The 27922-nt window shown below is 51.0% G+C and overlaps 2 protein-coding genes and 1 long non-coding RNA gene across 3 annotated transcripts in view; all 3 read right to left on the bottom strand.

Moving 5' to 3' along the window:
- Positions 1 to 319: 319 nt before the first annotated feature.
- Positions 320 to 9623, bottom strand: LOC310851629 (homeobox protein six1b-like). Its single transcript, XM_083754221.1, has 3 exons — positions 7048 to 9623; positions 3429 to 3592; positions 320 to 1616 (listed from the first exon to the last, which is right to left on the bottom strand). The coding sequence occupies exons 1-3, from the start codon at positions 7429 to 7431 to the stop codon at positions 1346 to 1348; spliced, it is 819 nt and encodes a 272-aa protein (XP_083610347.1). The 5' UTR covers positions 7432 to 9623; the 3' UTR covers positions 320 to 1345.
- Positions 9624 to 13908: 4285 nt separating this feature from the next.
- The window catches only part of LOC310851851, a 29633-nt gene continuing 15619 nt past the window's right edge, over positions 13909 to 27922 (bottom strand). The window contains exon 2 of the long non-coding RNA XR_014567882.1: positions 13909 to 14409. This is a non-coding gene — a long non-coding RNA (uncharacterized lncRNA). The remainder of the gene's footprint in view (positions 14410 to 27922) is intronic.
- On the bottom strand, positions 14998 to 27724 carry SIX5 (SIX homeobox 5). The gene is made up of 3 exons (XM_083753696.1): positions 26118 to 27724; positions 18553 to 19841; positions 14998 to 17155 (listed from the first exon to the last, which is right to left on the bottom strand). Exons 1-3 carry the CDS (start codon positions 26981 to 26983, stop codon positions 16533 to 16535), a joined length of 2778 nt encoding a protein of 925 aa, XP_083609822.1. The 5' UTR covers positions 26984 to 27724; the 3' UTR covers positions 14998 to 16532.

The raw sequence follows: 27922 nt of genomic DNA on the forward strand, positions 1-27922 counted from the left end.
CTGACACCTGCCACGAGGTTTGTGCAGGAAGGCAAGTCGGCAGTGGATTCTCGTTTTGAGTGCCAGACAGTCCCTAGAAAAGCCATGCCTTTGTAGAATCATAAAGTTGGAAGAGACCTTAAAGGTCACTTAGCCCAAGCCCCTGCAATGCAGGAATATGCAGCTGCCCCATATGGGGTTTGAACCTGCAAGCTTGGCGTAATCAGCACCATGCTCTAACCAGCTGAGCTAGCCAGCTTTGTGTCAGTATGCAAGAGGACGCCACCCTTTTCGGTTTTTAATTTATTAGAAAATTGGCAATACAGAGTAACATGGCTCAGTGGGGTAGAAAAAGAGGGTCTAGCAGAAGCAAGCAACCCACAGCAGGCCTTGATCCCATCCCACCCTCTCCAAGAAGCCCATTCAAGAATTGTCTCCCAACTCCAGAGATTGATTCTTGCTGAACCTTCTTACAAAAGAGCTTCTGTCTCTTAACATTCCTCTCCCAGAATGGCTGTAAGTATAATGTAGGCTCAGTAGGCCATTATTTCCCATACGGATGCCCACAAAACTATCAAGTGCTTCATTACAGTCCTCTGTCAAAGTCATTAAGCTTGTTGGAACCTCTGCAAGGCGCTTTAATTGCTCTTGCTGTCTCCAGAGGGTAAGTGTTTGCATGTGCTCAGCTGTCTAGGCTAAAGCCCTAATTAACCTTCTTAATTGGATTTTCCTGCGCTTCCCAGTTTAAGCTGCTGCATGCACTTGTACTCTGCTTCGTACCGATTTTGTTGCTTTGCTAACTGCTTCACCTTTGCTTGGTTCCATGGGGACAGAGCTCCACTTGCTTTGCCATCAGGCGCATTTCATGCCACTCTTTTATAAGATAGGAAGGCTGGGCCCTCATGATCAACTAGCGTATGGGGGGAGCAAGATTTGGGAGTTTTTCCAGGGGGCATGGGATCAGGGAATGTGTTGAGAGCAGAAATCCCACCTGCTCAAAATCCCCCCTTCCCGCAGAAGTGGTTTCTGATTTTAGCAGAAGTATGTTCTTTTCTATAACAACACAAAGTTTTGCTGCTTTTTTTGTTTTTAACAATGCAGAAAGTGGAGATCTGGTGGGATTCTGGAATGGTTTGTTTGTCAAAATCTGAATTTGGAATTGTGGGGGCAATAGCATGGCCTTGCAGGTGCCCATAGGCCTCCTCCTCTTATGATTGCCCCCTATAGGTCAGGAGGAGATGAGGAGATGCTTTGTAACCGATGGCGTAAGTTCCTGTGCTGGCTGGGCAGGAGAGTGCTTAGAAGTACGGAAGGAGAACAAAGGAACAGTCCATTGGGGATGAAGTGGGTGCTCCACTGTTCAGTTTCAGGAGCCCAGATCTACAAGGGTAGACGTGAGGGGCCCCAGGAGACTATTGTGGAGCGGCTGGTGCTGCAGAAAATCTACCCTCTGGACGTTGTGAATGGAGTTTCCCGCTGGAGCCGAAAGTGGCAAACCAGAGTAGAGCAGTGATGGGCTGGATGCATGAGCTGCAGGGCTGTCAATGGGAGAGCTCTCATCATCGGAGCTGGAGAGTAGGTGTCTTTCTCGTGGAAGGCCCCTTCCTTCCTTCAGTGCACCACCGTCGCTGTTCTCCCTGCAAGAAGTAGAAGAGGAAGAGGAGAATATTGTCTCTGGGGGCCAGATTGTTAAGGAATCAGTCCTGCTGGGTGCTTACTAAGATAATAGGCATTGGGGAAGCAGGGATTAGACAGTAACTTTCAGTCTTTGCAGGTATGCCTTTGTGTTTCTGACTGTCCACCCCAACCTTCCTGCTGTTTTCTTTATGCCAAATAAGAGGAGATCTGTGTTTTTGGCTGTAGGGCTAATAAAAGCTTTGGAGATGCCATTTTGATCAGGGAAACAGTGCAGGAATGGGCTAGCCCATCTCTCCAGTACTGCTGCTCCAGTAAAATTCAGATGCCCCACCTACACAGTGCCTTTTAGGTAAAAATGTTTTTTGTTTACCCTCACTATCCTCCTCTTCTTTTGTTCTCTCTCTCTCTCTCTCTCTCTCTCTCTCTCTTTCCACTCTTTCCTTCCAGTTAATGATGCATTTAAAATTACTTGAAGAATGGAATCACTTCTGGTGAAACCCGCCTTAGCCTGAGCTGTGGTCATGCCCCAGTTACAGGTTGCATCTCACCAGTGTTCTGTACTTAAAAACCAAAACATTTTGAACAAGCACATTCCCTTTCTGGAAGCTCATGATCTAAGAACACGGGGCATATCAAAAGAAAAGAGAAAGGAGAGAGCTTGAAGAAAGAAGCAGCCAGATGCAAAAAATTGCAATGGAACAAGCGTGGCTACTACCGTGGTCCAAGAAAGGGTTTGCAGAAAACTTTAGGAGGAATATGGAGTTGATGGAGAACACAGTTTGTGAAGGCAGGGTGATTGGTGCCCACTTGGAGTGGAGGATGGGAGGCCAAGAGTAGGTGGAGTCAGAGCGAACATCAGACAGATACCAATGGATTCCAGTTTTATCGCTATTCTCCTGCCCTCTGAGTTGTACAAGAACAGCACTTGAGGTTCATTCAGACTTCCATTTGTGCTGTGCTTTCTAGGCACTGGTCTGCACTTAAGTGCTGCATCTGAGTGTCTTTTGGGGGGGGGGGGCCTTGTCACAAAACCCACTCTTTACTGCTGAATAAGAGCAAACAGTAATCCACGGAAAACCCAAATAGCTGTTTGTTCCGATTCAGCAGTAAAGATCAGGTTTACATGGGAAAAGAGCTGGGGCAAAACAAAAAACCTGACACAGTGCTTGAAAGTGTGGGCCTGTGTCTCGAAAGGGCAGGGCCAAAGGTAATTATGGGTGAGCCTTCTGACTAAGGAGGAGGAAGGTGACAGCTGGTATCACTCCTGGTTGGCAGGTGGGGGCTGGCTTAGGCCAGACTGAGGTTGGTGGGGCAGTGCCCCCATTTGCTCTGCTGGAGCAGCCTCCGATGATGCAAGGAGGTTGTTCTAGACAGAGAGAAGGACATGGCAGAGTTGGATTTGGAAAAAGGAGACCCGAAGGACTGATAGCAGATGGTTGTGTGTCAAACGAAGACTGAGCGGGAGGGAGGACAAGGCAGGCTGGCAGCACAATTGCCTGGCGTATGTTCTGTGCCTTAAATGTAAGGGCAAAGGAACTAAAAAATGGACAGCGAGCAGAGATCAAGTGCAGAGAGGGAAATTTTTAGAAAGTGAGAAAAGGAGGCAGAGGCTAAAGTAAGCAAGATATTTCTCAATGGTTTCTGCTCCCGCCCCTCTCATAGTCCCAAGGGTGGGGGCTTCTGGTTCCCCCTGTCCCTTTTTCTGTGACTTCTAGTATCAAGGCTTCCTTCCTCCCTCCCTTTGTCCCCTGCAGTGTTGGTAGGCAGCTCTGCACCTTTTCATTGAACCCACAAAGCCCACAAAGCCTCACCTCTCCTTGGTCTCGGCCGCACGATCCCTCTGGCGCCGGTTCTTGAACCAGTTGCTGACCTGGGTGGTGGTTAGCCCTGTGGCTTCTGCCAGTTCCCTCTTCTCACGAGGGGATGGGTAGGGGTTGTGGATGTACCATTCCCGTAACACGCTCCGAGATTTCTCCTGTATGAGAGCAGAGGGTGCTAGTTTTGCTTTGTCCAGGGAACTTATCCTTTTCATTTAAGTCAAGGGTAGGCAACCTTTTTCCCCCCTCAAGGGATATATATCCGGAATTTGTTTCACCTGTTGCAGCACTCCAAGCTGACATTTTCAGTGAGCCCATGAGCTTTTCCCCCTCAATTGCCGTGGCCTTCTATGAATCCTTTCCTCTCATCTATGTGCATTTGTTTAGATTATTATTCTTAATCTGAATGTGCATTGTTGTACACTTGCAGCTACTAAAGGTGCTATGGTATAACATGACCGGCAGGGGGCAATAACATCATTCTCTCTTCATAACTGTGCTCTTGACAGTGAACAGTTCTTTCTTTTATTCGTAATCTTAGATATCATTTTGTGAAGTTTCATGGGTTGGTTGGATTTGTAAACCCCTAGGCAGTGAAACATTGGGCGAGGGCAGAATTTGTGTTCATTTAAAAACCAGGGAGAAATATATTTGAAGGATGAGGGGGCAGAACAAGCACCAAGCTTCTCTGTGAAAGTTAACTTCCTAGAGTTGCCACCTTCTTTCTTCCCACCTTTCCTGGCAGGTCTGCTGTGCCTTTAATAGGTTTCTGAGGGGCAGAATTTCAGCTGGCCAATTTCCCCTTAGCACACAGATGGGGAAAGCTGCATAAGTTGAAACCCTTCCTCTCACACAACTGTTAACGCCACAGGAGACCTGTCCGGGGGCAGGAAAATTACGGCATCCCTAAAGTTTGCCTTCCTTTTCTTTCTCTCCCTACCCCAAACCTGTTTCCCCTTTTCTCCCTCCCTTATCACCATAACTCAAAGTCCACAAATGCTGTTTTTAATGCCAGTGAATGCTATTCTATTTTGATGGCAGATTAGGTAGCTCTCAGCAATATATTGGCACTGTACTCAGTGCAGAAGTGGCACCCTTCCCCAGGTGATGGGGTGGGATCCAAAGACAGGGCTTGAGAAGTAAAAAGCAAGCCGGGGGGGCAGCAATGGGGGAGAATGGCACAGGAGTACTGTAACAGGTGGTAGGAAAGCACAGAGAAAGTGAAACCTTGGTTCCCGAAGAAAAGCACTGAGGAAGAAGTATTTTTTATTTATGATGTACATATTGCTTTTCCAATCTTAAAGCTCCTTACATTAAATAAAGATATTTAAAATAATTTACAATAATGAATAGTAATGAAATTCACCTCTACCTCATTCCCCCCCACTCAAAAATAAATCCACAGCTTTACCCACTAAAGCTGTATCCGTTGGCCAATCGTATTCATCTTAGCTGCAAAAAGGCCACACCAAATAAACGGCTTTTGCACAACTGTCACCCAAAGACCCTCACAGCTGCTGCATCTTGCTTGGGAGTTCATTCCAGAACTTTGCAGAGATGAGAGATGCTATTGGCACGAAAGACAAGAGTGGGAGGCTGCTGTGTAGCTTTATCATGTAACATGGCCAATAGAGAGAAAGACCGAGCCCTGCCCCAAGGAGCATACAATTGAAGCTTTGCATACGCTCCAGCGTTCCTCAGAAAATAGAGACAGCACAATGCAGACAACAGGGAGAAGAGGGAGGCAGCAGGATGAATAGGACAGGACATGGTTACGTGTGGGACCTTCTCACCTGGGAATGAGGACTAAGGGGAATGGCTGCAGCAGAGGGTTAGAGTATTTGCTTTGCATGCATAAGATCCCAGTTCAGTTCCCAGCATCTCCAGGCAGGGCTGGGACGGGCCCTGGAGAGCTGCTGCCAGTCAGTGTAGAGGATGCTGAGCTACATGGATCAATGTTCTGACTTGGTATAAGGTTAATTCCTACAAGAAGGAGGTGACAGCAGCCACGAAATTAAAAGACGCCTGCTTCTTGGAAGAAAAGCAATGACAAACCTAGACAGCATCTTAAAAAGTAGAGACATCACCTTGCCAACAAAGGTCCGTATAGTTAAAGCTATGGTTTTCCCAGTAGTGATGTATGGAAGTGAAAGCTGGACCATAAAGAAGGCTGATCGCCGAAGAATGGATGCTTTTGAATTCTGGTGCTAGAGGAGACTCTTGAGAGTCCCATGGACTGCAAGAAGATCAAACCTTTCCATTCTGAAGGAAATCAGCCCTGAGTGCTCACTGGAAGGACAGATTGTGAAGCTGAGGCTCCAAGACTGGCCACCTCATGAGAAGAGAAGACTCCCTGGCAAAGAACCTGATGCTGGGAAAGATGGAGGGCACAAGGAGAAGGGGACGACAGAGGACGAGATGGCTGGATAGTGTTCTGGAGGCTACCAGCATGAGTTTGACCAAACTGCGGGAGGCAGTGGAAGACAGGAGTGCCTGGCGTGCTCCGGTCCATGGGGTCACAAAGAGTCGGACACGACTAAACAACAACAACACCACAAGAAGGAGGAGGATTTGAGGAGGGATTGGAAAGGGAGGAAGAGGAGAATCATAGAGTTGGAAAGGACCCTGAGGATCATATAGTTCAACCTCCTGCAATGCAGGAATGTGCAGCTGTCCCATATGGGGACTGAACCTGCAACCTTGGTGTTATCAGCATGATGCTCTAACCAACTGAGCAAACCACCTAAGTAGTCTTGACTGGGGCTCCAGGGCAAGGAGGCTGCATCAGAGTGGGGGAAAGAGGCAGAGAGGTGAGGGAGCACTTGGGGTCATGCTGAGTAGAGATGCAGCCAGGGAAAAGAGCATGCGATGTAATGACCTGCCCAATACACAATCCCATCACCAGTGGGGCTGTTCTGAGCTGACCGAAGTGGACAAGTACGATAGTAATGAGAAGGAAGTTGCCGTAGACTTAGGCTGTGCTTTTCTTCTAGAAAAAAGGTGCTGGTACTGTTGAGTACCTCCAGAAATTCTTGAGAGTCCCATGGACTGCAAAAAGAACAAACCTCTCCATTCTGAAGGAAATCAGCCCTGAGTGCTCACTGGAAGGACAGATTGTGCAGCTGAAGCTCCAATACTTTGGCCACCTCATGAGAAGAGAAGACTCCCTGGAAAAGACCCTGATGCTGGGAAAGATGGAGGGCACAAGGAGAAGGGGATGACAGAGGACGAGATGGTGGGACAGTGTTCTTGAAGCTACCAGCATGAGTTTGACCAAACTGCGGGAGGCAGTGGAAGACAGGAGTGCCTGGCGTGCTCTGGTCCAGGGGGGTACGAAAAGTCGGACACGACTAAACGACTAAACAACAACAACAAAACCCCCAGAAAAAAAGCAGATGGCGCTTGCAATATTCCAAAGCAGGGGGAGTTCAGCTGAACGACTACTTTGCCAAGCCAAGCCCTGAAAGTTTTCAGGGAATGATGGGCAGATTTTGTGCCTGCCGAAAAATGGAGTGTTTGGTGGCAGTTCTTTCTTTGTTTCCTGCATCTCCCTGACTGCCTTTTCAGCGAGATGCCTACCACGGAAAAGGTCTTTTCAGGCAGCCTTCCTTACCTTGAAACAATAACTGGTTTCCTCTCCGTCCCAGATGGTCCGAGGCAGGGGGAATTTGCGCCGCACCCTGTACTTGCCCACGGCTCCCAGCGGCCTCCCGCGCAGCTTCTCTGCCTCAATGTAATGAGCCTTGAGCCACAGTTGCTGCAGCTTGGGGTGGTTGTGCAGAGAGAACTGGTAGCTCTCCAGGATCTTATAGAGCTCCCGGAAGTTTCCCCGATGAAAGGCCACCACTGCTTTGGCCTTCAGGACGCTCTCGTTCTTGTGCAGGTGGTCGCAGGCCGGCAGCGACCAAAGGAAGCGCCCCAGGCGCTCAATGTTTCCCCCTTGCTGCAGGACCTCGCACACGCAGGCCACTTGCTCCTGGGTGAAACCAAAATTCATGGCAGAGAAGGGAGGGCTGCGAAGCCTGGCGACTTTCCGAACCGGCTTAGCAGGCTCCACAGACCCAATACACCTCCAACAAGGAGTCCTGCATGTGGAGGACAACGCTGTCCTTTTGCAAAGCTCTGTGCGGCAGAGCACAGGAAGTGATCCTGCCTCTTTCGAAGAGGGAACCAGATATGTCCCATTAAAGCTGGGGAGGGCAAGCCGAGCGGGAGGCAAGTCTGCCGCCCTCCGCGTTTCTCTCTGGGATGGCCATGTCAGCTTTCCCCTCTTGCCTTCTATGTGCCGCCGGGGCTCCCCTCTCCCTGTCTGCCTTCTGGCTCTAGAGACAGTCGCCCAGGGTAGATGTCTTGGGGGGTATCGGTTACAGGCTCAGCCCACGCAGGCTGCAGCTGTGGCCAGCCATTGGCCAACTCCGCAAGGAGAGCGAGAGAAAGGGAGACTTCACCACCACCATCACCCTTGGATGGAAAGGCTTTCTGCAGAGGGGTTGGCGGGATCTGGTAATGTGAGATGCCCCCTACAGAAGGGGGCATGAGGAGGCAAGCCAGGGAGGAAAGTCCCTGCTTTCTGCCCCCCTGTCCGCCTCTCCCTTTGTTTCCCCATGTCTGCTCCAGCCGGCCTGCTTGCCCAAACCTTTTAGGATCGCACCTTGTGCAAGGATTCCTTGGAATGTGGGCTGTTGCTCCCATCCTGTTAAGCGAGTGAAAGGGACAAGAGCTAAGCAGGACCTGAAGTCATCTGCAACTGCGGGTTGGCAGCTTCTGAGACTTCGCTCTAAAATCATCTGCACACTTCCAAGCTTATTTTATTATAAGTGAAAGGCTACTTTCCCTCAATGCAGCAGTTTTTGAACTAAGATTAATCCCTCTTATTTCTCCAGATGTTAAACTAGCTTCTTCTTTTTAATATCCCTGCTTGTGAAACAAATTTGTTTTCAACTTCTTTCCACGGGTTGCAGTGAGTCTGCAGGAGAAAATTCTTTGCCTCTCCCTTTGTTCTTGGCTCTGCCAGGTGACAGATCGGCCCCCCCAAGCCAGAGCTCCTGCCGTCAGTGTTTCCTTTCCTTGCCCCCTTGCTCTTCCCATGTGGAGATCATGTTTCGCACCAAGCTGGCAGCCCTTTGCAAGACAAATAACCTGTTGCAAGACAAATAACAAGAGGCCTTGTGTCCCCGCTGGGTGAAAGCGTCATCCCATATAACTAGGGAAGGCTGCAAAGAAAGAGAGAGACGTTCTGCTGCGGGAAGCTCCCTGGAACTAGATGGGCCATTGGCCTGATCCAGCAGCTCATGCAGCACAAACTATGGAACTCGCTTCCACAAGAAGCAGTGAGGATAGTCAACCTGGATGGCTTTAAAAGACAAATGAATGGATCAGAGTGCTATTGATGGCCACTGGCTACAGTTGGACGCAGCAATGCTTCTGGTTGCCAATTCCTGGAAACCATAGAAGGGGAGAGGGCTTCAGTCCTGCCTGCGCGCTTTCCCCATCTTGGCATCTGGTGAGAGCAGGATGGTTTTTTAAATTTTATTTCTACAGCCAGCTTTAGATCTACCATCCTCCCTAGAGCCATTTTACCATGGAGGCAGGATCAAGCTCCTTCTGGGGCAGACAGCCCCAGTTGGCGAGTGGTCTGCACAGCCCAGGGGGTCTGCAAAACCCACCCAGGGGGTCCGTGGTGCCACTGACATAACAAAAACTACCACAGAGGGATCAAAAATCTCAAAAGGAGGTGGGTCCGTGGCTTGAGGGCTACAGTACTTTGCTAATTGGGAACCACTGTTCTAGGGGTATTGCAAAGGGTTAACCTTGCCTGACAGCGGGTCTCCTTTTCCCAACCTCCCCTACCCTTCCCACCTAATTCAGGAGACAAGAAAAGCCCCCTAAATACTCCCACCTCAGACAGTCTTGCTTACACAGCCATCTGAGTAATACTATCCAACCTGGATCACCTTACTACTTCTTCCCAGCTATATGGGGAGGTGGGGGAAGCTTTGTTTTGGAGCTGAGAAAGCAGCTAGAGCACAAAACCTGCTCTCTGCAGAAAGCTAGTCAGAGAAGCCAGGGGCTCCGTTCCCACAGCCTCTTTTTTTTTACCCCCAGAGAGCCCATCAGCCTCTTGTCTCTCACCACTGGACACCAACTTGGATGGCTTTGAAAGAGGATTGGACAAATTCATGGTCGGTACGCGGGTGGCGCTGTGGGTTAAACCACAGAGCCTAGGACTTGCTAATCAGAAGGTCGGCAGTTCGAATCCCCGCGACGGGGTGAGCTCCCGTTGCTCGGCCCCTGCTCCTGCCAACCTAGCAGTTTGAAAGCACGTCAAAGTGCAAGTAGATAAATAGGTATCACTCCGGCAGGAAGGTAAACGGCATTTCCATGCGCTGCTCTGGTTCACCAGAAACGGCTTAGTCATGCTGGCCACATGACCCGGAAGCTGTATGCCGGCTCCCTCAGCCGGTAAAGCGAGATGAGCGCCGCAACCCAAGTCGTCCGTGACAAACCTAACGGTCAGGGGTCCCGTTACCTTTATTTTTACCTATAAGCCACCTGAAGTCTCTGTCAGAGCAAGCCAAGTCCTTACGCTCTTGCAAGTGTGGAACTTAAGCTTTGGCGAAGAGGAGCTGCAGTGGACAGGATCGTATAATGGATAGCCACCTCTGTGTGGAGCATATATAGGGGCTGCTCTGGGTATTAGTCGCAGTGTTGTCTTTAAGCTCAGTTGTTGGTTCTGCCATTCAAAGTCCCATTGCAGGTGATGCAGGGGACCCTTCTTCAGCCAGAGGGCCACATCCATTCCTCTAGGCATAGAATCATAGAATTGTAGAGTTGGAAGGGACCCTGAGGGTCATCTAGTCCAAACCCCTGCAATTCAGGAATCTCCACTAAAGCATCCATGACTGATGGCCCTCCAACCTCCACCTGAAAACCTCCAGGGAAGGAGAGTTCACTGCCTCCCGAGGGAGTCGAACTGCTAGTACTGTCAGAAAGTTCTTTCTGAGAGCCAGTGTGGTGTAGTGGTTAAGAGCGGTAGTCACGTAATCTGGGGAACCGGGTTTGCGTCTCCGCTCCTCCACATGCAGCTGCTGGGTGACCTTGGGCCAGTCACACTTCTCTGAAGTCTCTCAGCCCCACTCACCTCACAGAGTGTTTGTTGTGGGGGAGGAAGGGAAAGGAGAATGTTAGCCGCTTTGAGACTCCTGAAGGGGAGTGAAAGGCGGGATATCAAATCCAAACTCTTCTTCGTCTCTTCTTCTTCTTCTTAGTTGGAATCCCCTTTCTTGTAACTCGCAGCCATTGAATCATAGAATCATAGAGTTGGAAGAGACCACAAGGGCCATCGAGTCCAACCCCCTGCCAAGCAGGAAACACCATCAGAGCACTCCTGACATATGGCTGTCAAGCCTCTGCTTAAAGACCTCCAAAGGAGACTCCACCACACTCCTTGGCAGCAAATTCCACTGTCGAACAGCTCTTACTGTCAGGAAGTAAATTTGCCTTGAGATTTGCAGATGAAGAAGACACAAGTGTTATGAATAACATACGCTCTTTTTGAGAAGCAGGGCAGGGCTGACCTGTATGACACACCATGGGAGACCAGGGCCAGAGGCATCTGAGTAGCAGAGCAGGACCATCAAGCTGACTTCCCACAGTCTCCAGGCCAGCACAAACCTACCTTGTGGACATTGATGGAAGGGAACATGTTCTGGAACATGGTTGCCATGACCTTGGTTTGGGTCCTACTCTCCATAGCAAGAGAAAACACACTTGCTCTCTCTTCCATGTGACAGCCCTTGAGATATTTGAAGATGGCTATCACATCTCCTCTCAGTCTCCTCTTTTCCAGGCTAAACATACCAAACTCCCTCAACCGTTCCTCATAAGGCCTGGCTTCCAGACCCGTGATCATCTTGGGTCACCCTCCTTTGTACACTGGCCTTTGAGAGCCAGTGTGGTGTAGCGGTTAAGAGTGGTAGTCACGTGATCTGGTGAACCGGGTTTGCTTCCCCGCTCTTCCAGTGGATTTGTAACTGGCTGACTGACCGAACCCAAAGGGTGCTCATCAATGGTTCCTCTTCATCCTGGAGAAGAGTGACTAGTGGGGTGCCACAGGGTTCTGTCTTGGGCCCGGTCTTATTCAACATCTTTATCAACGACTTGGATCATGGACTCAAGGGCATCCTGATCAAATTTGCAGATGACACCAAACTGGGAGGGGTGGCTAAGAAGAAGAAGAAGAAGAAGAGTTTGGATTTGATATCCCACCTTTCACTCCCTTTAAGGAGTCTCAAAGCGGCTAACATTCTCCTTTCCCTTCCTCCCCCACAACAAACACTCTGTGAGATGAGTGGGGCTGAGAGACTTCAAAGAAGTGTGACTGGCCCAAGGTCACCCAGCAGCTGCATGTGGAGGAGCAGAGACACGAACCCGGTTCCCCAGATTACGAGACTACCACTCTTAACCACTACACCATACTACCCCAGAGACTACCCCAGAGGACAGGATCACACTTCAAAACGACCTTGACAGATTAGAGAACTGGGCCAAAACAAACAAGATGAATTTTAACAGGGAGAAATGTAAAGTATTGCACTTGGGCAAAAAAAATGAGAGGCACAAATACAAGGTGGGTGACACCTGGCTTGAGAGCAGTACATGTGAAAAGGATCTAGGAGTCTTGGTTGACCACAAACTTGACATGAGCCAACAGTGTGACACGGCAGCTAAAAAAGCCAATGCAATTCTGGGCTGCATCAATAGGAGTATAGCATCTAGATCAAGGGAAGTAATAGTGCCACTGTATTCTGCTCTGGTCAGACCTCACCTGGAGTACTGTGTCCAGTTCTGGGCACCACAGTTCAAGAAGGACACTGACAAACTGGAACGTGTCCAGAGGAGGGCAACCAAAATGGTCAAAGGCCTGGAAACGATGCCTTATGAGGAACGGCTAAGGGAGCTGGGCATGTTTAGCCTAGAGAAGAGGAGGTTAAGGGGTGATATGATAGCCATGTTCAAATATATAAAAGGATGTCACATAGAGGAGGGAGAAAGGTTGTTTTCTGCTGCTCCAGAGAAGCGGACACGGAGCAATGGTTCCAAACTACAAGAAAGAAGATTCCACCTAAACATTAGGAAGAACTTCCTGACAGTAAGAGCTGTTTGACAGTGGAATTTGCTGCCAAGGAGTGTGGTGGAGCCTCCTTCTTTGGAGGTCTTTAAACAGAGGCTTGACAACCATATGTCAGGAGTGCTCTGATGGTGTTTCCTGCTTGGCAGGGGGTTGGACTCGATGGCCCTTGTGGTCTCTTCCAACTCTATGATTCTATGATTCCACATGCAGCTGCTGGGTGACCTCGGGCGAGTCACACTTCTCTGAAGTCTCTCAGCCCCACTCACCTCACAGAGTGTTGTGGGGGAGGAAGGGAAAGGAGAATGTTAGCCGCTTTGAGACTCCTTCGGGTAGTGATAAAGTGGGATATCAAATCCAAACTCCTCCTCTTCTTCTACATGATCCAGCTTATCAATATCCGTGCCTAGAACCGAACACAGATCAGATGTTGTCTGACCAAGGCAGAATAGAGTGGTCCTATTAACCTCCTGAAAACCACTTATCTGTGGTGGGTGGGGCACGAAATGGAAGTGACAACAGTGAGAATGTAAACATTATCTCTGTATAGCTGGCTAGTTGACCCTTCTCTATCCTCCTCCTGGGCAAGCCAAGAGACATTAGGAGTGTTCAAGGACACATTCCAGCTCGGGGGGGAAAACATTCAAGGAGGTTGCAAAGCAGAGCCACTGAGTGGTGTGGCTGGGGAGAGTTCTGAGGGCCAGATAAGACGCACGGACGGAGAGCCACATATTGCCCCTGAACCTAATTCTCTCCACTGCTACCACCCTATGGTTATAGCTAAGCAGCCTGTTCTTACCTAACGCAGTGTCATGGAATAGGTGTTTCTGATCTATGCAGCTTTATGGATAGCTCAGTAGGTGGAGCATGAGACTCTTAATTTTAGGGCTGTGGGTTCAAGTCCACGTTGGGCAATAGATTCCTGCACTGCTGGGGGTTGAACTAGATGATCCTCATGGTCCCATCCAACTCTACAATTCTATGGAATAAAAATAAAATCCAGAGCAGGTTGGATTCAGGATCCTTAATTTCCTGTCCCACATCAGTCCCGGCGCTCAGAGGTAGGGAACCTGCGGCTTTCGTTTTGGCTGCACTCCTTTAGATGCAGCCAGCAGAGACATGAGTTGTACTCCAGTGATATATGGACAGCAGCAGTTTCCCCATCCCTATTATAGAAAACAAGGCACAAGCCTGAAAATGCTCCTTAAATACTGGAACGGTCCTTGAAGCGGAAATGGTTTGAGACCCTTGTGGAAACACACACCCCGCCACCTCTCGCAATTGGCTTATGATGGGAATTTCCAACAGAGCTCAATGAAGGCTGAGTACACGCACAGAGAGGGCTTTAGGATAAAATATATTTATATAATATATATATATATATATAAAAGACACACGTACACGTAAAAAAGGATATAAAAATATCTTGCAGAAATGATTGTTTCTCACAAACTGTGGAAAATAGGTGTGTAGCTGTAGTACCTGTTTGGGAAGTGTTGGGTTAGGAGACATTCAGATGGACAATCAAAACCCTTTGCTCAGATCCCATCGCAGCAGTGGGGGGGGAGGAACAGCGAGCCCATCCTTTTGCAGAAGTGAGGGGTATGATCCATGAGGTACATCCCATCCCCATTTCTTTGCAGCAAAACATGTTGATTGACACAGGCCTGGCTGCCCCAGCAGACAGCTGTTTTCAAATAGTGTACCATCCACACTCAGCAAAAAGCTTTGTGGGTACTGAGTGGTCCTGAAGTAGAATCCAGTTAGCATGGCCCCATTAAAAAAAAGAGAGAGAAAGAAAGCGAAAGCCAGAAATTTCTGCCCCCAAATTTCTGTCCTGTATAACTCCCTGCACTGTTATCTAATGCTAAAACTGACCAAGAACAGCCTTCCAAGTCTTACTGGACTACAACGCCCATCATCCCTGACCACTGGCTGTACTGGCAAGGGCTGATGGGAGTTGTAGTCCAAAAGCATTTGTTTGCAAAGGCTGGTCTACACTGTCTGGCTCTCCAGGGCTTCAGACAGAGGTTTCCCCTAGCCTTGCCTGGAGATCCTGGGAACTGGATGTGGGGCTATTTGCAATGCATTCTACTACAGACCCCACCCTGACATAGACCAAGGTATCTGGAAGGAACACAGTTGTGTCCTGTCCCCCCCACCTCACTCCAAAGCAGCTCTATGGATGGAGGCCTTTTCACTTACGGAAGATTCCTCAATCCCCGCACAAGTGTCTTGGATTTTGTACTTTGCTCACCGTCTTAAAGTTCGCCACCAGCAACCTGGGTGCAGTGTGAGAAAAGGTTTTGGAAAACGTCAGCGAAAAGAAAAAAAATAATTCTTCTCCCCTCAAGATGACAAGGAAACTGTTAAATATATAGGAAGGAGAGATGCCACCGGCTTATAGAAAAATAAGGGGAAAGGGGGAAAGAATTGGTTTTTAAATGACTTTTCTTCTAAAAAATACATTATTAAATATATTTATATATAATTTCTTCTCTGTCTAAAAATAAAAAAGGCAGACCACTTGCTGATTTTAGCATTCAGAGGAAACAGGCCCAGGGAAAGTTTGGGAGGAAGCTCGAGTTTTCAAAGCAAATGGTATTTTAAGGGGGTAATGCTCGGTCTGGCCCGATTGCATGACATTTCTATCTTTCAAGATGGATTGACCCCCAACCTTGAGCGTCCCAGATTAATGTGTGGCTTCTGCTTCTAATCCCCCAACACAGGGGATCTCAAGGTGCAGCTAAAGCTAATTTTTACAGTGGCTTAAGAGACTGTACACCTGACACCTGCTCCCACGTGCCTTTAACTGCTGCAGGATCCAATCCCACAATTAACAAATGTGCTTCTTACGCAGCGGAGATCAGCCCCGGGTTAAAATGCCGGAAAGCTATTCCATAGACAAAAGATGGGTCCAGAGGAGACATTCTAGCCAGGCTTCTCTCTGCCCTGGAGGACTGGAACAATGTCTGCATTGTTTTCTAGGACCAAAGTGTTTGACTTTGGAACAGGACAGTTCACCTCTCTAGGACAGCGCTGCAAGACTAAAAGCCAGTGAGAAGCCAAGCTCAAATGACAATAGCCTCCCCACCCCGAGAAAGAGTACAAGCCTAACTGGAACAGGAGACAAGCACTGGGACCTCGGGTGTCCTTCCTGCCCCTCCGAAATGGGACTTGGGCTCAGACTAGCAGCTGGACCCGTTCCCTAGCACCATAGATGAGGGGAGAGGAACGCTCTCCTTGTGGTGTAAGTCGGCTGACCTGTTTTGGACTACAACTCCCATCAGCCCCCTCTCAGGGATGCCAGGTGGACAAAGGGCAGTCTATATCAGGCATCCCCAAACTCGACCCTCCAGCTGTTTTGGGACTACAACTCCCATCATCCCTAGCTAACAGGACCAGCGGTCAGCGATGATGGGGACTGTAGTCCCAAAACAGCTGGAGGACCAAGTTTGGGGATGCCTGGTCTATATGATGTGCTCCCTGCCCCAGTATCAACGAAAATCCCTAGCTTTCCAAGCAACTTGGTAGATGTTAGGTAGGCTTCTAAAAAAAGGCAGGAAGGCCATGAAGGTAGAAAACGCCCTCAACTCTGTGCCTGAGTTTTAGGAGGGCTGGGGAGGGAGGAAAGAAACAAGGTGAATGGGCAACACCTCCAGGGGAAGATAGTGCTTGCTGTTCGACTGGCAGCCACAAGGTGGCACTGGGGTGGCTGAACAGGCAGTTGTACACACCGGATAACGGGGTCAGTGGTGTCCCAGTGCTGTGTTTTTTCCTTCTGTAGTGTTTGCAAAAAAAAAAAAAAAAAGATGTGCAGCAGCAGCACAGACTGCAGGGGCTCACCCAGGTTTCCCTTTTCAAGGCACTTGTAGCATCCTGTCTGGACCAGGTGGGGACCAAGGATAGCAGGTTTAAAATATCGTTCCGTGGGCAGGCGAGGACTCTGCGACACACCTTGCAGGTGCTTACAAATCCAGAGGCTCCTCCACCGGCACAGACTGCAGCTGCGTTAGCACCTTCTCGTCCGAGTCCAGAGCCTCGGGGCCCATCGGGTCTCCCCCAGAAGCGTCCAGCAAGAGGCCCTCTCCCTCTGGGAGACGCAGAAGGCCGCCCTGCACCTCCATAGAGTTCTTGTCCATCTCAAACAGCCCCTCGGCGCCGGTCCCTTGGAGGTCCATGCCCACCGGGCTGGGCCAAACCACCTGCTGCTGAGACATGGCCAGGCCGTCCGGCTGGGAGAAGTTTGAAAGGAGGCCGGTTTGGCCGGAGTCTGTGCCAAAAGCCAAGTCGGCCGGCCCGGTGCTGTCGGGCACCGAGAGCGGGGAGACGCCAGGAGGGAGCACGGAAGCACCCCCCGAGAGCAAGACGCTGCCGCCTTCGCCGCTCCCCAGAGTTGCTGGCGCCATCACGGCCTCCACTTCCTGCTTGATGGGCAGGGCCAGAGTCGGGGCGGCCTGGGCTGAGAGGATGGGTGTCATCAGCATGCCAGCCGGGAAGGTGGCCGTCAGGATCAGCTTCCCCTGCTGCAAAGCCATTCCGGTGACGATGGTGCTGCTCCCTGTTGCCGGGTTGGTCAGGAGGATGTTGCCTAAGTTGGAGAGGAAACGGGGAAATCTTAATAATAATAATTTATTATTTATACCCCGCCCATCTGGCTGAGTTTCCCCAGCCACTCTGGGCGGCTTCCAATCAAGTGTTAAAAACAATACAGCATTAACTATTAAAAACTTCCCTAAACAGGGCTGCCTTCAAATGTCTTTTGAAAAGAAGATAGCTGCTTATTTCCTTCACATCTGAAGGGAGGGCGTTCCACAGGGCGGGTGCCACCACCGAGAAGGCCCTCTGTCTGGTTCCCTGTAACCTCACTTCTCGCAGTGAGGGAACCGCCAGAAGGCCCTTGGTGCTGGATCTCAGTGTCTGGGCTGAACGATGGGTGTGGAGACGCTCCTTAAGCAAAGGAAGGAACACAGAGCCCCCATTTCCTCTCCCCCCGCCCACCCAAATCAGCAAACATCTCCAAGGCGGTCCCTACTCTCCAAGAGAGCCAGTGAGGTGGAGTGGTTGGACTAGGGCCTGACAGAGACCAGGGTTCAAATCCCAACGCTGATATGAAACTCACTGGGTGACCCTGGGCCAGTCACTGTCTCTTAGCCTACTCTACCCCAGAGGGTTGTTGTGAGGATAAAACAAGGAGAGGGAAAACCATGTGACCACCTTGATCTCCTTGGAGGAAAAGTGGGATAGAAACAAATACCGTACATAATAATTAACTAGACAAAAATATTGCTTCGCAACGTTGGAGAAATTGTGGGAATGAAGGAACATTTATACACATGTGGTGGAAATGCCCATTGATTAAAAACTTCTGGCTAAAAATATTTCAGGAAAATGGAACAAATTACATCTCAATCGATCAATTTAGATCCCCAAATAGCATTGCTTTCTATATTTGCAGATGAAGCACAAAATCTTAGAGACAGAGACTTAATGGTGCATCTTATAACTGCAGCACGTCTTGCTGTTGCTAGACACTGGAGGACATTAAATGTGAACCTCTGTGAAGTTTGGTATGCTTATGTCTGGGAATTAATTTTGATGGAAAAGTTAACAGAAAGGGTACATGACAGAAAATGTGAGAAACTACATAACTTTTACATAGCACAGTCCTCCTTTATTACATATGCATCAAAGAAAGAACATGCACTTAAACCACATGCATTTAAACCACATTTAAGCCTACATACTTCTCTTCCTCCCCCATTTTATCGCTCACAACAATTCTGCAAGTGAATTATTGGCCCAAGATCACCAAGTTTCTTGGCTGGGAGGGGATTCGAACCCTGGCCTCCCAGGTCCTAGTCCAGCACTACTCTAAATGTATGGCACAAACGGGGCCCCAGAGTCCTTGATTCAGCCCTGCCAGTTTCTGAATCCCTTGAATTGTTTTTGAAACCTCCCTGGCCACCCTCTGCCCAAAGCACATACCTGGCGCGGTGCCCGGGATTTGCAGTGTGGTCATGCCCACGTTGGCGTTGATGAGGTGCACGTTGCTCTGGCCAAGGCTTCCTCCCGCCGACACGGCCACCTGCGGCGCCCCTGCCATGGCCCCCACTTTGATGGGGGCGCCACCGGTGGTCAGGATTTGGATGGGGCTGCCCATGCCCTGCTGCAGGGTGACCACCTGGGAGGTTGGCACAACTTGGGGCAGAGAGATAATCTGGGAGCCCTGGGCTACTTGGGGGAGCGAGACGAGCTGGGGGGCGGAAGCCCCCTGCGGGACGGCGTAGATCTGCGTCGGGGACACAGGCACCATTTGGGACGGGGAGAGCACCTGGGTCCCAGAGACGGGCTGGGAGAGCGGCACCACCTGGGAAGAGGGCGAGACTTGGGTGATGGGGACCAGGGATGGGGCAGGGACGTGGAGAACAGCGGCCTGGGGTGGTGAGGGGCCTGGCATGGAAAGCAGCGGCGTGGCTGTGGTAGTCTGGGAAGACTGGGCCATCTGCCCACCGACCGTGGCTGCGGTTACCTGGGGAGCTGGCAGGGCTTGGGCACCAGGGGCCAACTTGGCTAGAGGAACCATCTGAGGACTAGATGTGGCTGATGGCTGAGGTGCTGTGGGCAGCTGCTGCGCAGCCGTGGGGGCTTCTTCGTTTGATGGGACCACTTGCGGCATGGCAACAGCCGCCAGCAGGGGCCCCTTGTGGTTGGAGAGGAGCGTGGCAGCGTCGGGGACAGGCAACAGGGGTGGGGCGGACCCCTGCCCCTCTTCCAGCTTGACCTCGACGCCAAACGCCAGGGCCTCTGCCGCTTCCGACTTCACTTCCCCCTGAAGCGCGGCAGCCGGGCTGAGAATGACGGTGGCCGGGGCAAGGGGCTCCTGGAGAGCCTTGTTGGCCTCCTGGCTGCCGGGTGGGCCTGGGGGCTTGCCGCCCAGCAGGGGGCTGGATCCGTTGAGGAGGATGGGCGGGCTGGGCGCTGCCACGGGGCTGAGGGTGATGGTCTGGTTGTCTCCAAGAGCCAAGCCGTTCAGGATGACGCCTCCGCTGGGAGTCTGGATGACGGAGCCGCCGTTCAGCAGCATGGTTGGGGAGCTAGCAGTGATAAAGTTGCCGTTGAGGAGGATGGAAGAGGCGCTGGAGCAAGCGGCTGGCAGGAACAGGCTGTTGGGGGTGGGCATCCCTTCGGGGGTCGCGGAAATCCCCATGGACGTTTCGGTTTCTTCGGTGCCGTGGCTGGACTCGTCCTCCGTGCTGGGATTCCCATCAGACTCGCTGTAAAGGAGAAGAGGTTGAGGATGTAGTAGTAGTAGTAGTAGTAGTAGTAGTAGTAGTAATAATAATAATAATAATAATAATAATAATAATAATAATTTTTTATACCCCGCCCTGCCTGGCCAGAGCTGGGCTCAGGGCGGCTAACACCAGTAAAATGACAGTAAAAACATAATGGGGGGGGGGGGGACCAATTTAAAATACAGGTTAAAATGCAATTTAAAATGCAGCCTCATTTTAAAAGTCAAAACCATAAGGGGAGGGAAATATAAGGGTCAGACCGAGTCCAAACCAAAGGCCAGGCGGAAAAGCTCTGTCTTGCAGTCCCTGCGGAAAGATGTCAAGTCCCGCAGGGCCCTAGTCTCTTGTGACAGAGCGTTCCACCAAGTTGGGGCCAGTACTGTAAAGGCCCTGGCCCTAGTTGAGACCAATCTAACCACCTTGCGACTTAGGACCTCCAAAATGTGTGTCATTTGTGGACCTTAAGGTCCTCTGTAGGGCATACCAGGAGAGGTGGTCCCGTAGGTACGTATGTCCTAGGCTGTGGTTGCCACAGTGAACTGTCTCTGAATAACAGTTGTTGGTAATCTCAGGGATGGGGGGAGAAGTGCTCTTGCGCTCAAATTCTGCGCATGGTCACCTGATCAGCCACGGTTAGAACAGGATGTTGGACTAGATAGGCTACTCAGTTTCTCCTCTATGAACTGGTCTAATCCACAACAACTGCTTATTACTTATGCCCTGCCCATCTGAGTAGGTTGCCCCAGCCACTCTTTTCAAACAGAATATATATATATAAAGACCACAATAAAACACCACACAATAAAAACTTTCTCTTTTACAGAGCTGCCTTCAGATGTCTTCTAAAAGTTGTATGGTTCTTTATCTCCTTGACATCTGATGGGGTGGCGTTCCACAGGGCGGGTGCCACCACCAAGAAGGCCCTCTGCCTGATTCCCTGTAATTTCACTTCTTGCAGTGAGGGAACCACCAGAAGGCCCTCGGATCTGGACCTCAGGGTCCAGGCTGAACGATGTGGGTGGAGATGCTCCTTCCGGTATAAACAGTCAAAGCCATTTAGCGCTTTAAAGGCCAGCACCAACACTTTGAATTGTACTCAGAAACCTACCGGGAGCAGCCATCGTTCTAGCCCGTGGCAAGAAATGCCGCAAGTTATTTATGCATTGCATGAAATACTTCCTTGTATCTGCCCTGAATCTCTGAAAACCTCCAGTGGTGCAGATTCCCTGCACAAAAATGCTGGTAGTGTCTGGGGGCAGTGTTAGAAATTAGCCGGGTGCCGGGTCGCTATTGGGATGTGGGTGGCCCTGTGGGTTAAACCACAGAGCCTAGGACTTGCCAATCAGAAGGTCGGCGGTTCGAATCCCCACGATGGGGTGAGCTCCCGTTGCTCAGTCCCTGCTCCTGCCAACCTAGCAGTTTGAAAGCACGTCAAAGTGCAAGTAGATAAATAGGTACCACTCCGGCGGGAAGGTAAACAGCGTTTCCGTGCACTGTTCTGGTTCGCCAGAAGCGGCTTAGTCATGCTGCCCACATGTCCCTTTACCAAGTGAAGATACCTGGGCACCAGGATGGCATCTGGCGTCTCCGCCATCTGGAGGTAGATGCCTAAGGATCATTGGATCTGGACTGTTTTCGCACACTAGCAACACATCCTGCAGAATTCCATCAGTTATATTTTTATCTGCAGAATCGGAATGAACTTCAGGAACCAAAATGCGTTCTCCGTGCAGCCTGAGCAGGAACAGGGAACAACCTTCTAGTTAACTGTCATCACCTGTCTTAACTTACCCTACCCCATGGCCCTGCTCACGGTTGTGCAAAATATTCCTGCATTATGAAATGTCCGTGTCATCATTAAGAAAAAGAGGTTGGAATAGGCCAATATATATGTAGACTGATTCTGGATCAAGTGACTTTTCTTGTTTAAGTTCTCCTAGTTCTTAACCTAGCTCAAGGCTGTCATCTGAACTAGCAAAATGCAGTCACATGTTGAACATACAACATAAAAACAAGATTACGAGGAATTTCTTGGATTTCCCTCCTCCCCTTTGTGGGTCCTATTTTTAATCATTTCCTCCTGCATCTTTTTAGAATAATCCAAATCTTTTCTCTCTCCATCGTATCCAAAATTCCCCATTAAACTACAAGTGATATTCCAAATCCTACTAATGATTTTAACTGTTTACAGTGGTCTTTAAGATCAGTTACAAATTTTCCCCATTCCTTATTAAAATTTTGGTCTTCCTGATTTCTGATTCTTCCGGTCATTTTAGCCATTTTGGCATAATCCATCAACTTGACCTTGCCATTCTTCTCTAGCAAAATGTTTTAACTGAGAATCAATCACAGCCAGTCCGTCATTTGAAAAAGAAAACTTTGGAGACGCCTTGCCCCAAAATGGGAGCTAGGCGTTCTGTTTTGAAAACTGGTTTAATAAGCAATTTGGTGCCTAGCTTATATATCTGAGTTTCTAAACCTGGCCAGAGGGACACGGGTGGCGCTGTGGGTTAAACCACAGAGCCTATGGCTTGCTGATCAGAAGGTCAGCAGTTCGAATCCCCACCACGGGGTGAGCTCCCGTTGCTCAGTCCCTGCTCCTGCCAACCTAGCAGTTCAAAAGCACATCAAAGTGCAAGTAGATAAATAGGTACCGCTCCGGTGGGAAGGTAAACGGCGTTGCCGTGTGCTGCTCTGGTTCGCCAGAAGTGGCTTAGTCATGTTGGCCACATGACCCAGAAACTGTACGCTGGCTCCCTCGGCTAATAAAGCGAGATGAGCGCCACAACCCCAGAGTCGGTCATGCCTGGACCTAATAGTCAGGGGTCCCTTTACCTTTACCTTTAACCCTGGCCAGGGGGGAAGCCTCTTTGAATTATTTTCTTTGAACGGACCGTGGGAGCCCCCACCTGCAGTGTAACAAGCCCCAACCCCTGATTTACTGTGGGGAAGGGTTGTAGCTCAATGCTTAGAGCACCCGCCTTGCAAGCAGAAGGTCGCAGGTTCAAATCCAGTTTAAAAGACCGGGTAGCAGGGAATGGGAAAGTCCCTGGAGAGCCGATGGTATTCAGTGTACAATATATGTTTCTGAGGTAGAAAGGACTGAGAAATAGACCTTTAGTTGGAGAGTGAAGGCAGGAGTCTGGGCTCCTTGGGCAAGGTAATTTCCCCCCTCAGCCCAAGGAAATTCAAAGCCAAGGGATTCACATTTCACAACAAAGGGGATGAACTTGGCGCCTTCCACGTTGCTGCAAAGTGCAGCTAACTGGAGGCAAAGTTTTTCTCCCAGGAGAGAAAGGGGGGGGGGGAGAGGAGAGAGAGCGCCAGCTGCAGGAACATCTGGAGTAGCCAGCTTGGCTGCTCCCCACCCCCTGAACAGTCTGCAAGAGAAGAATGAACTAGAACTTTCTCAAACTCAAGTGGTTTCTCCCTTTTGTTTGCAGAGGGGAAGGCAAAGGCAGACACACAAAAATTCCTCCGTGCCCAGGAACAGCTAGAAGAGAAAAGCCCTCTTCACTCTACTGGGTGCACCCTGCTCTGGAAGCACCCAAAATGTGGTGGGGGGGGGGGAGAGAGAGAAACCAGGGAGGGGAAAAGCTCTGTCTGCAGGGTTCAGGTCTCCCACCTCCTCATTCCTTCCTTACAGCCCCATCCAACACATATTTATTCGAAAGTAAGGCAGTGGTGTTACCCAGGGGTTCCCAAAGAAGGGAGGGGGATTACGTAGGGGCAGTAAGAGGCCAGGGGGTGGCAGGGGGGCACTGGAGGTGTAAATGGCTATCAGACTTTGAAAAGCTGGTATCATCAACTCTTGTTGAATTAAGTGAACTAAGCAATTTGAACTGGATGTTTAATGACTGTTTGGAATTTTTTTGCATTATTATCTTCCCTTTTCTGGGTCATGCGAATCGCTATTCTGAATGCTTTTTACAGGGAATTATTTTTCTTTCTTTATTTATTTATACCCTGTCCACCTAGCTGGGTTTCACCTAAAAATACATTAAAACATCAGTCATTAAAAACCTCCCTAGGGCTTGCCAATCAGAAGGTCGGCGGTTCGAATCCCCGTGACGGGGGTGAGCTTCCGTTGCTCAGTCCCTGCTCCTGCCAACCTAACAGTTCGAAAGCATGTCAAAGTGCAAGCAGATAAATAGGTACCACTCCGGCGGGAAGGTAAAACGGCGTTTCCATGCGCTGTTCTGGTTCGCCAGAAGCGGCTTAGGCATGCTGTACGCCGGCTCCCTGGGCCAATAAAGCGAGATGAGCGCCGCAACCCCAGAGTCGGCCACAACTGGACCTAGCGGTCAGGGGTCCCTTTACCTTTTAGGGGGCACCAGGCAGGATTAAGCCTTCTGTAGCTCACTTTGTGGACTGTGCAAATACAAGGCTGTGCCTGTGTGTCTGAGGCAGCCTGTCTCAGCACTCTCACACAGAAGACAAGGGTTGAAATTTAGGGTAACTTGTGGGTTTTGCAAAGCCTTGGCCATACCTCGCTCTTCTTGGTTTGGCTAGAACTGGAGAGGATGTTTCTTAGCACCCGGAGTTTAGTAATTCCTTACAATATGCCACGTTTATTTCCCGGCCTCTGTAAAAATGGTTGTTCCTTTTGCTGGAAGTTACTTTCGACAACCTTTTTTCCAGGCAGTGGGAAAGGAGTTTGCAATGCGTGCGACAGAAATCAAGTGTCTCCCAATCTGCCAATGGTCAGGCATGATGGGTATTGTAGTCCAGTTTCTGGAAGGCCCTATGACAATACCCATCATGCTGGCTGAGACGGACTGAAGCCAGAATCCCAAAACATATGGAAGGCACCAGCTTGGCTACGCCTGCCCTAGAAGGACAGGAACTTTGTAAAGGGTCCATTACAGACCTATAAAACTTCGAGAGGGGTCTCCCAGCAGGCTCATTCACTCTTTCTGGGAGTGCTTACTATAAACTGAGAAGCACATGTGATTCAGGAATTTCTCCATCACCCTAGACTTTTTCTGAAACTTGGGAGGACCTTGAACTAAGAACAGGTGGCATCAATGTCTCCCAAAAGCTCATCCAGAGGAAATAGGTATTCTATGGTGGGTTGGAGTCAAGTGTCTAGATGATGTTGGGTTTTCCGTGAAGACCCCAAAGATCCCTTCAGAACTTCAAGATCCCTTTAAGGAGAGTTGGGGGTCTGCCCCCTAATTATCAGTACGAGGTCTTTAAGAACATTAGAAAAGCCCAGCTGGTTCTGACCCACATCCACGTCCAATCCTAAACCCATTTCTTCAAGAGTAAGCTCCAACTTTAATGGGACTTACTTGGGGTCTGCTGCAGTCCTAGTTGGGCTGCATCCTGCTTCCCAACAGTGCAGAGAGAATAATTGGGTGCACTCTTCCCACCTTGGATCAAATCTATGCTTTCAGGTGTTATAAGAAAGCTGCAGAGATAGCGCAGGATAGTATGCACCCCGGAAATGATCTCTTTCAGCTTCTGCCTTCTGGAAGAAGGTAAAGGTAAAGGGACCCCTGACCATTAGGTCCAGTCGTGACCGACTCTGGGGTTGCGGCGCTCATCTCGCTTTATTGGCCGAGGGAGCCGGCGTACAGCTTCCGGGTCATGTGGCCAGCATGACTAAGCCGCTTCTGGCGAACCAGAGCAGCGCACGGAAATGCCGTTTACCTTCCCGCCGGAGTGGTACCTATTTATCTACTTGCACTTTTGACGTGCTTTCGAACTACTAGGTTGGCAGGAGCGGGGACCGAGCAACGGGAGCTCACCCCGTCGCGGGGATTCGAACCGCCGACCTTCTGATCGGCAAGTCCTAGGCTCTGTGGTTTAACCCACAGCACCGGGTTATAAAGACTAGGACTAGCCCTGAGAAACAGTTTCTATCCAAATGCGATTTTGGTTTTAAACACAGTGTAAGGTAGTCTCTATGGGAGTATATCGTATTTAATTATGGGGTATCAGAGTTTTTAGGGGGTCAACCAGGCTGGGATAGCAAGGATAGCAGGCTTGTTGGTTTTTGCATGTCTGATTTTTTCAATTTCGTTGTTCTGTATGGGACAACGACAATAAAGATTATCGTATTGTATTGTATCTGGCAAGGCTAAGAATCAGGCCAGGGAGGCAGCCGTCACCCCGCTCCCTCCCCGCAACCGGTAGGCTGCTCTTATCCATGCAGGTTCCACTTCGCTCTCTTTCCTGCGCAGCAGTGCGCGCGATTGCGCCCCGAGAGAGTGCGGCGCTGCGCTCTGCCCATGCCCCGGGGCCGCTCACCTCTTGCTGGGCGTGCCGGCGCCTCCTCCTCCGGCTCCTCCTCCTCCGCTGCGGTCGCGCTGCCGTCGGTTCTTGAACCAGTTGCTGACCTGCGTGAGCGACAGGCCGGTGTCCTGGGCCAGGCGCCGCTTCTGCTCGGGACTCGGGTAGCGGCTGCGCCCGTACGAGTCGCGCAGGGCTGCCCGCGAGCGCCGCTTGAAGCAGTACACCGTCTCCTCGCCGTCCCAGATGGTGCTGGGCAGCGGGAACTTCTTACGCAGCCGGTACTTGTCGACGGCGCCCAGAGCCCGGCCCCGGGCAGCCTCGGCCTCCCGGTAGCGGGCGCGCAGGTACAGGTCCTGCAGGAAGGGGTGGTGCGGCGCGCCGAAGGGCCGGCTCTGCACCAGGCGGTACAGCTCGGCGAAGTCTCCGCGCTGGAAGGCCAGCAGCGCGCGCGCCTTGGCCAGGCTCTCGCCCGCCTGCGCCTCCAGGCACGGCGCCTCGGCGTCGGGCGGCAGCGAGCCCAGGAAGCGGCCCAGCCGGCCGGGGTCGCCCGCCTGCAGCAGCGCCTCGCACACGCACGAGACCTGCTCCGCCGAGAAGCGCGGCGAGCGCGGAGGATCGGGCGCGGCGGAGGCGAGCCCCGCGTTTGGAGAGGACGCGGCAGCCGTCTCCAAACCCGATCCTCCTCCGCCGCCGTCCTCTGGCTCTCGGCCGGGAGGAGCCTGCGGCGACGGGGCGGGCGCCGAAGTTGGCAGAAGTTGGCGCGCCTCCTCGGCTGCGCCCTCGTCCTCCTCCTCCTGCCTCTGCTCTCCTCCGGCGGCGGCGGGGGCGCGCCGCCCTCCCCGGCCGGGGGGCTCGGCGGGGCCCGCGGGGAAGGAGGCCATGTTGGCGGCGCGCGGGATCGCGGCCCCCCTCGCCCGCCTCCGGCCCGCTCCCCTCCCCCTGCGCGCTGCCCTAGCCGTGCGGGTCTCCTCCCCCTGCGCCGCCGTCCCCTTTCCACATCCTAGGAGCCGCGGGCCGCCTCCCGCCCCCGGGCCGCCGCGCGGCTCCCAGCCCGGGCTGGCCTCCGCCTCCTGGGACGCGCGCCCACCCCCCGCGGCCCCCCAAACTTCGGCGCAACTCTCCAGACGCTTCTCCCCCGCCTCGCTCTCCCTCCTTTCCACTTCTCTTCCCCCCCCCCTTCCTTCCTTCCCTCTTTCTTTCTCTTTCTCTCCCACCCGCCTTTCCCTCTATTAACTTTCCTTTCCCCTCCCTTCGTCCTTCCTACTTTTACTCCTGGGCTCCTCCTCCCTTTGCGCAGCCACAAATCAATCTCTCTCTCTCCCCCCCCCCCTCTCTTCCTCGGCCAGACGCAAAAAAGCGCCGCTTTTTGGAAATCCGGAGAGCTGTCCCCGCTGAAACGAAACTTTAAAAAAAGGAGAACCCATTGGCTCTCGTTTCTGTTCATAGCAGTAGATCCCGAAATCTTTTTTGGCCCACTGCCACCTTCGTTCCACAAGCACATCCCCCAGCGTCCCCTATGCTTGCTCTATAGAAAGCATTATAGGGGTTAACACGGCTCGCTAGGGAAGATATTAATAGAATTGTGCAGTTGGGGGGGACACTAATGGTCATCTAGTCTAACCCCATGCAATGCAGGAAATTCAACTATACACTGGTACCCCAGGTTAAGAACTTAATTTGTTCCGGAGGTCCGTTCTGAATCTGAAACTGTTCTTAGCCTGAAGCATCACTTTAGCTAATGGGGCCTCCCGCTGCTGCACAATTAGTGTTCTCATCCTGAAGCAAAGTTCTTAACCCGAGGTACTGTTTCTGGGTTAGCG

Source organism: Podarcis gaigeae (assembly GCF_964106915.1).
Source record: "Podarcis gaigeae genome assembly, chromosome: 8".
Classification (NCBI taxonomy): domain Eukaryota; kingdom Metazoa; phylum Chordata; class Lepidosauria; order Squamata; family Lacertidae; genus Podarcis; species Podarcis gaigeae.

What these genes read in the sequence shown, in the direction of transcription:
- SIX5 (XM_083753696.1), bottom strand. Translation starts at nt 26,983, where the DNA reads ATGGCCTCCTTCCCCGCGGGCCCCGCCGAGCCCCCCGGCCGGGGAGGG. An exon ending in GCCGGCACGCCCAGCAAGAG is followed by an intron (nt 19,842 to 26,117) that starts GTGAGCGGCCCC and finishes TCTCCTTTACAG; the next exon opens with CGAGTCTGATGGGAATCCCA. An exon ending in AATCCCGGGCACCGCGCCAG is followed by an intron (nt 17,156 to 18,552) that starts GTATGTGCTTTG and finishes TCTCCAACTTAG; the next exon opens with GCAACATCCTCCTGACCAAC.
- LOC310851629 (XM_083754221.1), bottom strand. Translation starts at nt 7,431, where the DNA reads ATGAATTTTGGTTTCACCCAGGAGCAAGTGGCCTGCGTGTGCGAGGTC. An exon ending in AAACCAGTTATTGTTTCAAG is followed by an intron (nt 3,593 to 7,047) that starts GTAAGGAAGGCT and finishes GCTCTCATACAG; the next exon opens with GAGAAATCTCGGAGCGTGTT. An exon ending in GCGGCCGAGACCAAGGAGAG is followed by an intron (nt 1,617 to 3,428) that starts GTGAGGCTTTGT and finishes TACTTCTTGCAG; the next exon opens with GGAGAACAGCGACGGTGGTG.